An 18,210-nucleotide genomic window follows, 5' to 3' on the forward strand; every position below is an offset into this window, starting at 1 on the left:
CCTATTGAAGTCACAGACCAGACACCCTGAAAAACTTTGTGTCCACTGCATGCTGCACAGGAGGAGAGACTGGACAAATCTTCGACCTTTATTTGTTTATTTCAGTTTTTGGATGCAAACAAAGCTGAGCTGCTGATAGTTTATCGAACGTGAAAAAGGGAAAGTCACTGGGAACAGCGATTTACCACCGAGCTTTAGTGTGTATGGGGAGCCCTATACAGAGTGAGGGGGTATACAAGGTGCGGCACAGAGCGCGGGGGTATACAAGGTGCGGCACAGAGCGCGGGGGTATACAAGGTGCGGCACAGAGCGCGGGGGTATACAAGGTGCGGCACAGAGCGCGGGGGTATACAAGGTGCGGCACAGAGCGCGGGTGTATACAAGGTGCGGCACAGAGCGCGGGTGTATACAAGGTGCGGCACAGAGCGCGGGTGTATACAAGGTGCGGCACAGAGCGCGGGGGTATACAAGGTGAGGCACAGAGCGCGGGGGTATACAAGGTGAGGCACAGAGCGCGGGGTATACAAGGTGCGGCACAGAGCGCGGGGTATACAAGGTGCGGCACAGAGCGCAGGGGTATACAAGGTGAGGCACAGAGCGCGGGGTATACAAGGTGCGGCACAGAGCGCAGGGGTATACAAGGTGAGGCACAGAGCGCAGGGGTATACAAGGTGCGGCACAGAGCGCGGGTGTATACAAGGTGCGGCACAGAGCGCGGGGTATACAAGGTGCGGCACAGAGCGCGGGGTATACAAGGTGCGGCACAGAGCGCAGTGGTATACAAGGTGCGGCACTGAGCGCGGGGTATACAAGGTGCGGCACAGAGCGCAGGGGTATACAAGGTGAGGCACAGAGCGCGGGGTATACAAGGTGCGGCACAGAGCGCAGGGGTATACAAGGTGAGGCACAGAGCGCGGGGGTATACAAGGTGAGGCACAGAGCGCGGGGGTATACAAGGTGCGGCACAGAGCGCGGGGGTATACAAGGTGAGGGACAGAGCGTGGGGGTATACAAGGTGCGGCACAGAGTGAGGGGGTATACAAGGTGCGGCACAGAGCGCGGGGGTATACAAGGTGCGGCACAGAGCGCGGGGGTATACAAGGTGCGGCACAGAGCGCGGGTGTATACAAGGTGCGGCACAGAGCGCGGGTGTATACAAGGTGCGGCACAGAGCGCGGGGGTATACAAGGTGAGGCACAGAGCGCGGGGGTATACAAGGTGAGGCACAGAGCGCGGGGTATACAAGGTGCGGCACAGAGCGCGGGGTATACAAGGTGCGGCACAGAGCGCAGGGGTATACAAGGTGAGGCACAGAGCGCGGGGTATACAAGGTGCGGCACAGAGCGCAGGGGTATACAAGGTGAGGCACAGAGCGCAGGGGTATACAAGGTGCGGCACAGAGCGCGGGTGTATACAAGGTGCGGCACAGAGCGCGGGGTATACAAGGTGCGGCACAGAGCGCGGGGTATACAAGGTGCGGCACAGAGCGCAGTGGTATACAAGGTGCGGCACTGAGCGCGGGGTATACAAGGTGCGGCACAGAGCGCAGGGGTATACAAGGTGAGGCACAGAGCGCGGGGTATACAAGGTGCGGCACAGAGCGCAGGGGTATACAAGGTGAGGCACAGAGCGCGGGGGTATACAAGGTGAGGCACAGAGCGCGGGGGTATACAAGGTGCGGCACAGAGCGCGGGGGTATACAAGGTGAGGGACAGAGCGTGGGGGTATACAAGGTGCGGCACAGAGTGAGGGGGTATACAAGGTGCGGCACAGAGCGCGGGGGTATACAAGGTGCGGCACAGAGCGCGGGGGTATACAAGGTGCGGCACAGAGCGCGGGGGTATACAAGGTGCGGCACAGAGCGCGGGGGTATACAAGGTGCGGCACAGAGCGCGGGGGTATACAAGGTGCAGGACAGAGCGCGGGGGTATACAAGGTGAGGCACAGAGCGAGGGGGTATACAAGGTGAGGCACAGAGCGCGGGGGTATACAAGGTGCGGCACAGAGCGCGGGGGTATACAAGGTGAGGCACAGAGCGAGGGGGTATACAAGGTGAGGCACAGAGCGAGGGGGTATACAAGGTGAGGCACAGAGCTCATGGGTATACAAGGTGCGGCACAGAGCATGGGGGTATATACTGCGTACAGTGAGTACAGTATACAACACGGGGGGTATATACTGCATACAGAGAGTACGGTATAGAGGGCAGGGGTATATATCCAGTACAGGGAGTATGATTTACAGCACAGGGGTATATACCGAGTAGAGTATATACCATATACAGGGAGTACAGTATACAACACTGGGGTATATACTGTGTACAGGGAATACAGTAAACAGCACTGGGGTATATACTGTGTACAGGGAGTACAGTATACAGCACAGCAGTATATACCAAGTACAGTATACAGCACAGAGGTATATCCCACATACAGGGAGTACAGTATACAGTACTGGGGTATATACTCTATACAGGGAATACAACACTGGGGTATATACTGTGTACAGGGAATACCGTAAACAGCACTGGGGTATATACTGCCTACAGGGATTGCAGTATACAGCACAGGAGTATATACTGTGTACAGGGAATACAGTATACAGCACAGAGGTATATACCGCATACAGTATACAGACTCGCCTCCCCCCTCCTCCGGCAGGTCTGTAACAAGATGTGTTGTTTTCCCCAGGAACAAAGAGGTCAGTGTCTGCTCTGAACTCTACTGATACCATCAGAAACTCTATCTAGACTGCATCCGCTGCACCGCTTATCCGGGGAAGGCTGCTTTAAATCCTGGCACAGCTTCCAGAGCAGCCACAGATCGGCATGGAGTAGAAGGCTGGGGCACTACATCTCTGCCTGACCCACACCCCTGCTCTGTGTATGGGCAGAGGGAGGCATGGAGGAGGGACTGTGCTGGTGACATTAAAGCGTAAGCTCCTCTGGTGCAGAGACTGATGTTACTGTTCTCTGTACAACGCTGCGGTATATGTCAGAGCTATATAAATGTAAAATATTAGTGTATGACTTGGGGGGGGTATTAGAGTGTAAGCTTCACTGGTGGAGAGACTGATGTGACTGGCTTAGTGACCTCTGTACAGCGCTGCAGTATATTTCAGAGCTATATACACTGATCAGCCATAACTTTATGACCACTGACAGGCAAAGTGAAAAACGTTAATTATCTGATTACAATAGCATCTGAAAGTCCGTGGGATATATAAGGTAGCAAGTAAACCTGTTGTTCCTGGAGTTGATGTGTTGAAAGCAGAAAAAATAGCCACAGACCGATTAGGCTGCCGAAGCTGACCCGTGTCCGAAGCCAAAACCACCTACAATGGCAATGTGACCATCAGAACTGGACCACGGAGAAATAGAAGGTGGTGGCCTGGTCTGATGAATCATGTTTTCTTTTACATTATGTGGCTGGCTGGGTGCCACTTACCCGGGGAAGAGATGGCACCAGGATGCAGTGTGGGGAGAAGACAGTGTGATGCTTTGCGCAATGTTCTTCTGGGAAACCTTGTGCCCTGTCATTCATGTGGATGTTACTTTGACATGTACCACCTACTTAAACATTGTTGCTGACCAAGTCCACCCCTTTATGAAAATGGTATTCCCTGATGGCAGTGGCCTCTTTCAACAGAATAATGCTCCCTGCCACACTGCAAAAAAGGTTGAAGAATGGTTTGAAAAACACAACAATGAGTTTGAGGTGTTGATTTGGCCTCCAAATTCTCCAGATTTCAATCCAATCAAGCATCTGTGGGATGTTTTGGAAAAACAAGTCCGACCCATGGAGGCCTCACCTTGCAACTTACAGGACTTAAAGGAAATACTACTAACGTTTGGTGCCAGATACCACAGTGTACCTTCACAGGTCTAGTGGCTTCCATACCTAGACGGGTCAGGGCTGTTTTGGCAGCAGAAGGGGGACCTACTCAATATTAGGTGGGTGGTTATAAAGTTATGGCTGATTGGTGTAAATGTATAATAATAATAATAGTGTGTGACTGTGGGGGCATTAGAGTGTAAGCTCCTCTGGGGCACAGACTGGCTCAGTGTTCTTTATACAGATCTGCGGTATAAATGAATACATCTGTACTTTTATCAATTACAGATAACCATTTAATCTGGAAGATGATGCAATAGCCTGATGGAAAATCATGCATGTGATCAGACCACAATCCACCCACCAGCAGTGTAGAGTTGGGTGGAAAGGCGCCCAGCAGAATGACTTGGAGGATAGGCCTGGAGCACAGAGGAGGATGTGACAATTAGTGAAGAAAGGGATTTAGAGCCAAGAGTGGGGAGGGAGAAGGAAGTGGAGAGGATGTCTGAAGTGCTAAGGATGACCATTTGCATCCTGCCCCTCCTGGCGCTGCCCTGATATCAGAATGGGGAGCCAGGCAGAGATGAGCAGGGCTGCAAACCATCAAGACACCCGATAACGTTCAGGGCGAGCACTGAAAACACCAGCAAAAATATTTAGACAATAAATGAAGTATTGGAGGAAGGCAGGCCACTATCTGAGCAGAATCAATCATTGGCCTGTCTTGTGTCTGGACGAGTGGCGCCACAAGATCATAACACCCCAAACGGGGGAGATAAGGGGTTAATGAAGGATTTCATTCCGCAGAGATAACGGCCCTCTATCGTTATCACAAACCCAGCTTGCTTTCGTCTAATATTTCCAGCGTTAACCTTAAAGCGCAGCAGATAACGACCCCGCTCCCCCCACCCCCATCCATTGCCTTTCTCATGCTGTTAAATACAGAAACTCAGATTTAGCCATTTTTGGATCATCCTTCTTTTAGACCCAAACCCCTCCATCCCTCTCCCTTCTACAACTGTCCTCTTATAGACCCAAACTCTGCTATCCCTCTCTCCTTCACAACTGTCTTCTTTTAGACCCAAACCCCTCTATCCCTCTCCCTTCTACAACTGTCCTCTTATAGACAGAAACTCTGCTATCCCTCTCTCCTTCACAACTGTCTTCTTTTAGACCCAAACCCCTCCATCCCTCTCTCCTTCACAACTGTCCTCTTATAGACCCAAACAATGCCATTCCTCTCCCCTCCACGACTGTCCTCTTATAGAGCCAAACTTTGCTGTCCCTCTCCCTTCTACAATTGTCCTCTTACAGACTAAAACCCCTCCATCTCTCTCTCCTACAAAACTGTCCTCTTAAAGACCCAAACCCCTCCATCCCTCTCCCCTCTAGAACTGTCCTCTTATAGGCCCAAACTCTGCTGTCCCTCTTCCCTTCACAACTGTCCCTCTTATAGACCCAAACCCCTCCATCCCTCTCCCCTCCACAACTGTTCTTCTTATAGACCCAAACCCCTCCATCCCCCTCCCCCTCCACAACTGTTCTTCTTATAGACCCAAACCCCTCCATCCCTCTCCCCTCCACAACTGTTCTTGTTATAGACCCAAACCCCTCCATCTCCCTCCCCTCCACAACTGTTCTTATAGACCCAAACCCCTCCATCTCCCTCCCCTCCACAACTGTTCTTCTTATAGACCCAAACCCCTCCATCTCCCTCCCCTCCACAACTGTTCTTCTTATAGACCCAAACCCCTCCATCCCTCTCCCCTCCACAACTGTTCTTCTTATAGATCCAACCCCTCCATCCCCCTCCCCTCCACAACTGTTCTTCTTATAGATCCAAACCCCTCCATCCCTCTCCCCTCCACAACTGTCCCTCCATCGCTTTCTCATCCACACTTGTCCCTCTTATAGACCCAAACTCTCTTGTCCCTCTCTCCTCCACACCTGTCCTTCTTATAGACCCAAACTCTCTCACCCCTCTCTCCTCCAAAACTTTCCCTCTTAAAGACCCAAACCCCTCCATCCCTCTCCCGTCTAGAACTGTCCTCTTATAGACCCAAACTCTGCTGTCCCTCTCCCCTCCAGAACTGACCTCTTGTAGACCCAAACCCTTCCATCACCCTTTCTTTTCACAACTATCCCTCGTATAGACTCAAACCCCTCCACAGCTGTCCCTCTTACAGACCCAAACTCTCTCGCCTCTCTCCTCAAAAACTTTCCCTCTTAAAGACTCAAATCCTCCATCCCTCTCTTCTCCACAACTGTCCTTGTCTAGATTCTACCCATCCACCCACCACCCTATCACCAAACACCAAAACATGGTATATCCACTTACCACTTCTGACTGGTCTGGGGAAGAGGTAGAGCCTGAAAAGGTTCCTCTGTAGGGGCCCCAGGTTAACCCCTTGGGTAGTTCAGTCTGGGCCCGGACCCGGCTTACTCCACTGGGCGACGGATTTTCCAAAACCAGTTCATCTGCAGAAAAAGAGAATATGGAAACTTATCAACATTTTCAATGACTCTAGAATACTTGTGATTAGGGATTTAAGGTTTATTGATAACCAGAGAGAATTTAGATTTGTTTTCCCCATTTCTATTCTTTGTTACATCTCGGTGATGCTGTTCTTTTGCAGCCAATTCATATCTCCATGCGTCCAGCGATGACTGCATGGCATTATGGTAACAACAGTGGACCATGCCTATGTAAAATGTGCTTAAACTGTCACTTATAGTCTCCATTGGAAGCCCTTGTGACAGAGTGACAACACCACAGTCTGCCTGCATTGCATAGAGAAGCAGAGAGGCCTAGTGATATCACTGAGACTAAAATAAGTTATGTAATGAAAACATTAAGGATTCAAAATTATCATTACCATGTTGATGGGTGGGAAAGGAGGAACTAGGGAAGACAAAATATAAGTTGATAAAACTTCAGCTTTAATGGATGGCTGCTTTTGTACTTTCAAACAGTTTTGATTGTACCAGCAAGCTACCTGTGACTGCCTAAAACTTGCTGCGTATTTGATCAGCGCCCAGAGCTTATAATCACTTTCTAGTTCACATCTGCATTCACCAAAATCAATGCCTGTCTACACGGAGGGCTCCCATTGGCCGCTCTTCCAACACCGTCCTCCTGCTTCTAGAGGATGGGATTAGCTGCCACCTGCAGCCATGTTTGATTCGACAATCATCGGAATTGTTTGTTAGCATAAAGGCCTACATGGGAGCAGAGAGGTCAGGGCACTTATGTTCAACTGATAAGGCTCCTGGGCTGACACTTTCCATGTCATAACATCCATCTATCTTCTCTGTATCAGACCCCACCAAGGAAAACACACACAGGAACTGATAAGACCGCTGTGGAAGCTGGAAGGACAAACTAACAAACAGGGACACAGCACAGTAGCAACCACAGCAGTTACGTTCCCAGGGAGAGAGCACGGGTATCAATAGGTGCATGTAGGGCACGAGCAGTTAAAGGGCACTTGCTGCTCATTTTATGGGCCCATCAGTGATTCAGTTTTCTTTAAAGTGGTTGTAAACCCTCACATATACCTAGTGAAGTGACTGGCTTCAGGTGATACACAAAGATGAGACAAATCCTCCTACACTAGTTGTACCTGCTTATCTCCAGCCGTCTTTCCCCTACATCCATCCAAAGTGTAGAATTTTCACAGGATCTCTCAACTCTAAAAATAAGGGGGCGGAGAGCTCTGAGAGCTGATTGGAGGAGAGAGACACACCCTCCTTCACACAGCATACAGGAACAGAACAGAGGCTGCCAATCAGCTGAAGTTCCCTCCCCTGTCACCATTTTTCTCTTGGTGTCAGGAAAACCTGTCAGAAGTGACTCATGCTGATAACAGAGGAATGCAGCAGAAGACAGAAATGACACTAAGGCCCCTTTGACGCGAGGCGGACTCTGTTTCTACGGAACCCGACTCGGCCCGCCGGCTCAGTGGGAGATCAGTCCGTTGATCTCCGCTGAGCCGGTGGATGACAGGTCCCTCTCTGCTCACTGAGCGGGGAGGGGCTTGTCAGGCGCCGCTGCCGCCTATGGAGGGATCGGATGAAAACGGACAGCATGTCCGTTTTCATCAGATCTCACCCGATCCGATCCGCCAGCGACGGACCTGGACGTAGGGCCATCCGTCTGCTTTTAGCGGATCGGACCGGGTCGGATGTCAGCGGACATGTCTCCGCTGACATCCGTCGCTCCATAGGCTAACATGGAGCGCCCGTTCAGGTCCGCCGTCAAAACTGACAGGCGGACCTGAACGGTCCGATCGTTTGAAAGGGGCCTTAGTGCTCTGGGTTGAGACAAGTACAAACTATAGAGGATAAGGCTTTGTTCTTATTTCATGTCTGAAGTTTACAATCTCTTTAAAGAATAATGATTTTGTTTAATACAATCACAGAAAAGAATGTCATACACTGATGGTCGGGGGACAAAACACATGTCAAACAATAGGTCCCTAAGCATCTACACCAGCCTTTCCACCTCAAATGAACCACTGAAATAAATTTTCTCAGGGAACCCTTTCTAAAATGAATTAATCAGGAGGTCAGTAGAAACAGTGCCTGTTACAGTGGTGATTACAGACCACTAAAAAATACCACTAGTGTCCTGCTGTTTGCTATACCAAGTGGTTTTGGCTCCAGATTTATGCTTGCACCATCAGATAGGGGTTACTTGAGCTGTTGCTTGATTGACCTCCTATCAGCCTCTGGAGGAACCCTGGTTGAGAATGGATGATCTACACTCTTGATCAAAGACGTAGTATAAAGCAAGCCAAGTCAAAATGGTGTAAAATATGGGACCCTTTGTATGATTGTTGACGCGTATAACACAAAAAAATTTGTTGAAGTTGACCTTTGGCTATAGGTGAGGAAAGCACAGACACGTGTTTAATCTTCATTTTTTCAAGGGTTTATCGGTGTGTGGTCATGGAACAGAAGATAAAGCAGCCTTTCTAAACCTTTTTTACCCAAGATAGTTTTAAGGTTTTGGGGAACACCTAGATTAAACCAATTTATAAAGGGTCAATTGCAAAAATGCCTCTTACATTGGTGGTCAGCAGGAAGAATGCCACACTTACAGAGAGCTAAAAGATAATTTCCATCATGCTGATAGCTTTGCCTAGCAATGTTGGTCCTGAAAGTATGGAGACACCATCGAATAGGAGGTCAACCAGCCACAGCTTAAGGAAGCCCTGGCAACCTATGGAGGAACCCTGGTTGAAAATGGGTGATCCATACCCTTGATCAAAGACATAGTATAATACAAACCAAATCCACCGGGTGTTAATATGTAGGGACCCTTCCAGCGTCTTGGTGTGTGGTCATGGAAGAGAAGATAGAGCTGCCTTTCCCAAGGCTTTGGGAAACCCTTAGAGTAAACCAATTCATCAGGGTTCAATGACAAAAATGCCTCTTACATTGGTGGTCAGTAGGAAGAATGCCACCCTTACAAGGGTTAAAAAGATAATTGGTGTCATGCTGCTGGCTTTGCTAAGTGGTATTGACCCTGAAACTATGGAAGCACCATCAAATTGGAGGTCAATTAGCCATGGCTGAAGAAACCTCTAGCAACCACTGGAGGAACCTTGGTTGAGAATGTCTGAGGCAGAAGTTAATTATACAATAAAATAGAGCAATAAGGGAAGAAAGGAAAGGTAAGAAACAGAGACCAAAAAGAAAGACAGGGATGTCATTGGGCATCTGGGTCAGGGGGGCATGCCTCCCCCTAGTGTCCAAGCATGGTAGAACAGCTCAGGAAATAACGGCTTGTGGAGTACCCAAGAAAACAAACTAGATGGTCCGGGCGGATTACCTATTAAGCCATCAATCCCTTGTGTTGCGTTGTAGGTGGGTCATTTCAGCATTCCCCTCTTTCATCACTGGGACAAAGGTTGACTTCCAATGTCTTGGAATCAACATTCCTGGCAGCCAAGAGGAAAACACAAAGGAAGCCCTTCTTAGTTGCAGAGATGGGGCCGGGAAATATAGGAAGTCAGCAATTATGGGAGACACTGAGGTGATTTAATGTTTGTATGGGGCAAGTTTCGTAAACCAATCAGGGCCACATGGCTCTAACGGCTCAGTTACAAAAACACTGGGGTAGATTTATTAAATCTGGTGCAGCTGTGCATGGTAGCCAATCAGCTTCTAACCTCAACTTGTTCAATTAAGCTTTGGCAATAAAACCTGGAAGCTTTTTGGTTTCTATTCAGAGCTGCACCAGATTTTGCACTCTCCAGCTTTAGTAAATAACCCCCAATGAATGTTCCAGAGTCCTGATTTCCCAGGGAAGACTTCTTCTAGTATGCACATGCAACTCCAACTGTCAGATCGCAGAATCTAGCCATCAACATTGGCAAAGTTTAAAGCAAACGTCAGAGGTTAAAGCAGTGTTTACTGCAGCCTCTCACCCTGTGACACTCTACAAAGTTACAATGTTGCAGTCTGATCACTGGAGGAGAGGTGACCGAGGAAATGTTTCCACCTACCTGCGGCACACTGATGACATCATATCAGCCTAGGCAAAGTCACCGTCTCAAGGATGCCTCGTTTTTAATGATAAAATGTGGAGCTTTTCTGTATATTACGAGATCAGGAAGTTATTCAGGCAGACTTAACATTGCTAAGAGATGCACTTTAAAATTCTAGATAACAGCTTTGGCTAGCACGGCCATAACCAAGCTTGGTGTTTTGATGTAAACCATTGGACCCCACCGTAAAGGGACAAGGGGGCTGCGTACATCCACCTTAATCATCGTTCTGCTTCATCAGAGCTCTTTTTGTTTTGTTTTTTCCAGGCTGAGATCACCTGTTCCCAGCCAGAAGCCTTCTGACCTTGCAGTCATTAATATTAAGAGCAGTCAGTGTGCTAATAGTTAAAAGTAATCTTTTTTACCCCGATTATCACAGAAGGCAAAGTCCATTCTCAGCCTATCTCTGTATCAATATTGTTGGTTCCCGGTGACACCAACACTCTAACAAATACAGTCCCCCGTAATCTAATCTCTCATCGCAGGCCGCCATCTGATTGGCTGACGCCAGCCAGCTGGTCTGCGCATTATCAGACTATTTCCTATCAGTGGGATCATTAAGTAAATGTTGCAGGTAACTGGGGCTGTTTGTCTGATAAAAGGCCTTCTGAAATGAAATCATAACAGCTTTAGAACTATTAGTGGGGAGAGGTCACCAGAGGCTCATCGCAGTAATGATGACGTCCGCAGACCCCACCAGCCAGGGGACGCTGAGGGGAGGTCTGAGCAACTCCTTAGACAATAGGTCATTGTTGTAACAACTATAGAGATCAATATTAATCAAATGCTGAGAGACACACAAACAAGGGATGAGGAGGCTGCAATGACACATTCAGCCACTAGGGGGCAATCCTCCCTCCTAGGTTTTTTTTGTTTTCTTTTCTTTTATTGGCTTTGACTTTTTATTGCACTTTTTTTTTTTTTATCTTATACAACCATGCAAATACTGAAGTAAACATAATCATAGTAATCAATCCTGTTTGTAAGAAAAAGTTGCCTAATCCATATTAGGAGGAGATAATATATATTAAATATCATACACACACTGCAGCTGTATCAACTATGGAACATGCGTGCTATAGATATACATGGGCATTCAGCTATACAGACACAATGCAAAACCAAGACAAGTATTGACCTTATAGGGTTTTGGAGTAGATCATTGGTTGTCTCATTGACACCAACTCTAGGGTACCAGAATGTGGGATTCTGGCAGGCTCAGTGAGTCACTCTAGGCCAAGGGTCTCCAAACTTTCTAAGTGAAGGGCCAGTTTATTGTCCTTCGGGCTTTAGGGGGGGGCCGGACTGTGGCCAGTGGGAGTAGAAAACATCCCCAGCGTCAGTGTCAAAAAATGATATCCCATCATTAATATTAGAGGGAGGAATAGTGTCCCATTATTGGTGTCAGTTGGAGAATTGGTGTCTCACTAATGGTGTCAATGGGGGAATGGAGTCTTATCATTGGTGTCAGTTGGAGGAATAAAGCTCTATTAATGGTGTCAGTAGGAGGAATCGTGCCCCATCATTGATGCCCAGTGAGAGGAATGGTACCCCATCATTGATGTCCGTTGGAAGAATAAAGCCCCATTGATGGTGTCAGTGGGAGGAATGGTGCCTCATCATTGGTGGCAGTGAGAGGAATGGTACCCCATCATTGGTGTTAGTTGAAGGAATAAAGCTCTATTAATGGTGTCAATGGGAGAAATGGTGCCCCATAACTGGTGTCAGTGAGAGGAACAGTACCCAATTATTGGTGTCAGTTGGAGGAATAAAGACTCATTTATGGTGTCAGTGGGAGGAATGGTACCCCATCATTGGTATCAGTTGGAGAAATAAAGCCCCATTGATGGTGTCAGTGGGAGGAATGGTGCCCCATCATTGGTGTCAGTGAAAGGAATAAAGCCCCATTGATGGTATCAGTGGGAGGAATGGTGCCCCATCATTGGTGTCAGTGAGAGGAATGGTACCCCATCATTGGTGTCAGTTAGAAGAATAAAGTCCCGTTGATGGTGTCAGTGGGAGGAATGGCATCTCATCATTGGTGTCAGTTGAAGGAATAACACCCAATTAATGTGTCAGTTGAAGGAATAAAGCCCCATTGATGGTGTCAGCGAGAGAAATGATACCCCATCATTGTGCGTTGGAGGAATAATGCACCAGGGGCCTGATAACGGCAAGCAAAGGACCGTAGTTTGGAGACCACTGCTCTAGGGTATTGAATGTGGGATTCTGTGAGCCTTAAGCAGTCGAAAGACTGAACCGATTCCCCCATCTGCACAACCGATGTGGATGGGGGAATCCTCCCCGATGAGCTATTGCATTCTGTCAGTGGGGAGACTTCCCTGCCATCAGAATACACTAATCATTGCTGCTGGTTATAAATGGCAATGCTGATCAAGCGGAAAAAATGTGAAAGGACAGTTGTACAAAAGTTGATCAGTAGATCGTACAATAAGCCTGCTCATACATGGATCGAAACTCGAACAGTTCCTGCTGAAACAGGCAAATTTCAAACCATGTATAGCCAAGCTTTAGAGCTAGTTAATACCAATGAGTGAGTAGATTCACTTGAGGGCACTGAGTGTGCAATTATAGGAGTCTAAGATTCACTCTAATATAACAGAGAGTGGGATTGTGGCAGTCTCAGAGATTCACTCTAGGGTACCGGAGTGTGGGATACTGGCAGGCTCAAATGTTTATTCTGAGTAACAGAATGTAAGATTCTAGGAATATCAGAGGTCCATTCTAAGGGTACCAGAGTGTGAGATTCTCTCGATTTTCACTCTAGGGTACTGGACAGTGAGATTCTTGGAGTTGCAGCGATTTGAACTGGGGTAAGAGTGTGGGATTCCGGTAGGATCTGACATTTAGCAGGCTCAAAGATTTACTCTGGTGTACCAGTGTGTGGGATATTGGGAGTCCCAGAGATTCACCCTTGCGTACTGGAGTGTGGGATTCTGGAACTCTCAACAAATTACTCTGGGCTAGTTGAAAATTGTCTTCAGTGAGTTTCCACCAGGGTACCAAAGTGGGATTCTAGAACTAAGATTAAGTCCAGGGTATTGGAGCATGGTTTTCTATGAGTTTGAGATTTACTCTGATTATGTGTGGGATTCTGGCAGGCTCAGAGGTTTACTCTGGGTGCTGGAATGCAAGACTCTGGGAGTCTCAGAGATTCACTCTGTACCAAAGTGTGGAATTTTGAGTTTTATTCTAGTGTATCGGAGAGTGAGATTCTTGTAAGTCTCAGCGATTCATTCTGGGGAAACGGAGTGTGGGATTCTGGTAGGATCTGACATTTACTCAAGGGTACACAAGTGTGGGACTTTAGAAAACTCTGAGAATTACTCTGGAGTACTAGAGTGTGGAATACTGGGAGTCTTAGAGACTGACTATACTGTACCTGAGTGTGGGATTCTGGAACTCTCTATGAATCACTCTGGGGTACTGGAGGGTGGGATTCTGTGAGTTGCATAGATTACCTCTAGGGTATTGGAGTATGGGATCCTGGCAGGCTCAGAGATTCCCTCTAGGGTGTCAGAGTGAAAGATTCAGATCTCTTTGCTACCAGCGCGGGATTCTGGAATTCTTGTCGAGCTTTACAATAGGTTTCAAGAGGGCAAGATCCTGGGAAACTTCTACACTGTGGTTATGGCCCTTTAATTGTATTTTTATTTTTGGCTGCCCTAGCCCTCTTCGGTGACAATCATCTAACAAACCCAGTGATGACAGCCGGCTTACAGAGCTACCACCTCCTGTCTCCAACTGAGAGAATCGCTCTTTCTGAACGTTACTTTTTCTGACTGTACAGAAATTTCTAGGAATCAGAGGAGTAGGAATGTGATCTGGTGTACGGAGATGGCTCCCCTTCCTTGCAGCAACGCAGGAGTTAATAGCGAAGAGGTAATTGCCCGGGAGATTCCCAGGAGTCTTGTTTTCAGGGGCTGCCACTGGTTCACTGGAGAGATTCTCATTCTTGAAAAAAACTCCGGAATTCTCTATCAGGTAATTAACCGGCCGGCCACAGGGAAACAATGTGAACAGGTAGAGAACTAACAGCCCAATTACAGAGCCTGAGCGACATGAATGGAGCTTGGATCGTGCTGGGCCCCGCGCCAGGAAGAGCCGGCTATAGGGGCAACCCCATCGCACTTACCATGGCTACCGCCATAGGTCTGCATTGTAGGGCAAAGAGGTCCTATCATAAGTTAAATACCAGGTGAGAGGCATCAGGTGAAAGCAGTCCTTCTTCAACTCCTTGGCTGCATATTGTTAATATCCCGTATATTCTTTAAGGTATTCTATTTACAAAGCTCTGGCAGATCCTACATATCAGTGTCTTCACCAGAGGAGCTAACACTCTAATGTCACCCCAGATTTAAACACCATTATACTTTTGGATAGATCTGACATATACCGAAGTACTGTACAGAGAACACTGAGCCAGTCACATCAGTCTCTGCACCAGAGGAGCTTACACTCTAATGTCAAGTTGTAAAGCGCTACGTAATAATGTCCCCCTGCTGTCACACACGATTATTACCATTATACATTTATATAGCCCTGACATATATCACAGTGCTGTACAGAGAATACTGAGCCAGTCACATCAGTTTCTGTACCAGATGAACTTACACTCTATTGTCCCTCCCACAATTACACATTATTGTTAGTATACATTTATATAGCTCGGACGTATACCACACTGCTATACAGAGAACACTGAGCCAGTCACATCAGTCTCTGGACCAGAGGAGCTTACACTCTAATGTCCCAAACTATTATACATTTAAATAGCTCCAACATATACCATAGTTCTATAAACAGGAATGAATTCTGGACAGCCGCACTCGTAGATTTGCCTTGTTTATTTAGAAGGTTCATATCAAATTCATAGGTAACAGCAGACAGGAAAAGAGCTGACATTTCGCACTAACGTTAGTGCTTACTCATAGCTGTATACCATAGTGCTGTACAGAGAAAACTGAGCCAGTCACATCAATCTCTGTACCAGAAGAGCTTACACTCAAATATCCTCTACAGTCACACACTATAATATATATATATTTTTTTTATATATATAGCTCTGACATATACCACAGTGCTGTACAGAGAACACTGAGACAGTCACATCAGTCTCCACACCAGAGAAGCTTACGCTCTAGTTTCCAAAACTATTATACTTTTATATAGCTCTGACATACGCCATAGTGCTGTACAGAGAACACCAAGCAAGACACATCAGTCTCTGTACCAGAGGATCTTACACTCTAATGTGCCACACTGTATAGCTCTGACATATACTGCAGTGCTGTACAGAGAACACTGAGTCAGCCACATTAGTCTCTACACCAGATGAGCTTGCACTCTTATGTCCACTATGTACATACAAGAACTTGAGGCAATTTGGGGTGGAATCTAATTAGCTTACCCGTATACCACACGTATAAGCAGAACATACAAACTCCATGCATCTATTGTCCCTGGTGAGAGCTGATCCCTCAACCCCGGTGCTGAACATTCAGCCTCCATGCTGCTATGATATCCGGTAATGTAAGAACATATTACAAAAAGTAATTCAATTTTTTTTTTTCTTAAATTGCATTTCAGGTTTTCTGGACGACCCTGTGATCATTTCCAGACGCTCGTGTGTGAAGACACCTGCTGTTATTTGATGTACTATTTCTTCCACCCCTGCAGGGGGGAGAGCAAAAGTAGATGGAGGGCATGAGTTTGTGCCGGTTGCGATAAGGACCCACGTTACATCAATGGGAGGAAAACCGGTCTGGCTGTGATCACATTGCCACAGCTCACACTTATTGATTTTTTTTGACACAGCACAAACTGAAATGTTTATCAGTAATGAACTGTGACCTGCGCTAATCGCTATGATAGCTCACCACCCCCAGAGAAACTCCGCCACAAACACATTATGCAAAATGTTGCCCGCTGGTTAAAAAAAAAAACACAAAAACATGATGAATCATATAGATTCTATACTCTCTGCTTATTGTGGGAATCGAATCTTGATAAGTGAAGCAGTTGCAAATCCTGCTCACAGATATTGACAACATTGTTCCCCAAATTATGCAGAAATGAAGAGGGGTGACGTGAGTGTTCTATGTGTACCCCCATGTTAGGCTGAGAGAGGCTCAGGACTCTTCCCGGGTCATACTGGGCAGGAATTTGGCTGACTGTAATGAACCCTTTCCCCCACTCTATCCCCTCTGCCCCACCCCGCTGATATTATAAAGCAAACCTGTCACGGAATACGCTTTATCATCAATATACTCAAGTTAACAAAATAAATATAAAAATGTCATGGAAGAAACAGACCCAGTCACTGCTGACTAGGAATAAGCTATATCGCTTAATTCTGCTGAATTTTTTTTATTGTACAAAATATAGAAGATATACATATATATATATTTATTATAATTAATTTATATTTATATATATATATATTATAATTAATATATATATATATATATATATATATATATATATATATATTATAATTAATAATTTATATATATATATATTATAATTAATAATAATATATATATATATATATATATATATATATATATATAACTGAAATATCACATGGTCCTAAGTATTCAGACCCTTTGCTGTGACACTCATATATTTAACTCAGGTTCTGTCCATTTCTTCTGATCATCCTTGAGATGGTTCTACACCTTCATTTGAGTCCAGCTGTGTTTGATTATACTGATTGGACTTGATTAGGAAAGCCACACACCTGTCTATATAAGACCTTACAGCTCACAGTGCATGTCAGAGCAAATGAGAATCATGAGGTCAAAAGGAACTGTCTGAAGAGCTCAGAGACAGAATTGTGGCAAGGCACAGATCTGGCCAAGGTTACAAAAAAAATTGTGAAAAAGTGAAAAATTTAAGGCGGTCTGAATACTTTCCGTCCTCACTGTAGATAGATATATATATTTATAGAGAGATAGATAGATAGAGAGATAGATAGATAGATAGAGAGATAGATAGATAGATAGATAGATAGATAGATAGATAGATAGATAGATAGATAGATAGATAGATAGATAGATAGATAGATAGATAACACAGTGCCTTGAAAAAGTATTCATACCACTTGATAATGTCCACATTTTGTCATGTTACAACCAAAAACGTAAATGTATTTTAATGCCATTTTATGTGATCGACCAACACAAAGTGACACATAATTGTGAAGTGGAAGGAAAATGATAAATGGTTTTCAATCTTTTTTACAAATAAATATGTGAAAAGTGTGGGGTACATTTGTATTCAGCCCCCTTTACTATGATACCCCTAACTAAAATTTAGTGGAACCAATTTAATTCAGAAGTCACCTAATAAGTAAAGAGTCCACCTGTGTGTAATTTAATCTCGGTATAAATACAGCTGTTCTGTGAAGCCCTCAGAGGTTTGTTAGAGAACCTTAGTGAACAAACAGCATCATGAAGACCAAGGAACACACCAGACAAGACAGGGATAAAGATGTGGAGACGTTTAAAGCAGGGTTAGGTTATAAAAAAATATCTCACGCTTTGAACATCTCACGGAGCTCTGTTCAATCCATCATCTGAAAATGGAAAGAGTATGGCACAACTGCAAACCTACCAAGGCATGGCCGTCCACCTAAACTGACAGGCCGGGCAAGGAGAACATTCATTAGAGAAGCAGACAAGAGGTCCATGGTAACTCTGGAGGAGCTGCAGAGATCCACAGCTCAGGTGGGAGAATCTGTCCACAGGACAACTATTAGTCGTGCTCTCTACAAATCTGACCTTTATGGAAGAGTGGCA

General features: G+C 46.0%; 1 protein-coding gene across 1 annotated transcript in view; it reads right to left on the reverse strand.

The window, feature by feature from the left end:
- Nucleotides 1-18,210, reverse strand: part of ZFPM1 (zinc finger protein, FOG family member 1) — a 167,088-nt gene that overhangs the window by 21,127 nt on the left and 127,751 nt on the right. Inside the window, exon 5 of the mRNA XM_073605709.1 lies at nucleotides 6,172-6,311. Coding sequence (XP_073461810.1) covers nucleotides 6,172-6,311 — 140 coding nt within the window. The remainder of the gene's footprint in view (nucleotides 1-6,171; nucleotides 6,312-18,210) is intronic.

The sequence above is a fragment of the Aquarana catesbeiana genome, linkage group LG11 (assembly GCF_042186555.1).
Source record: "Aquarana catesbeiana isolate 2022-GZ linkage group LG11, ASM4218655v1, whole genome shotgun sequence".
Taxonomy (NCBI): domain Eukaryota; kingdom Metazoa; phylum Chordata; class Amphibia; order Anura; family Ranidae; genus Aquarana; species Aquarana catesbeiana.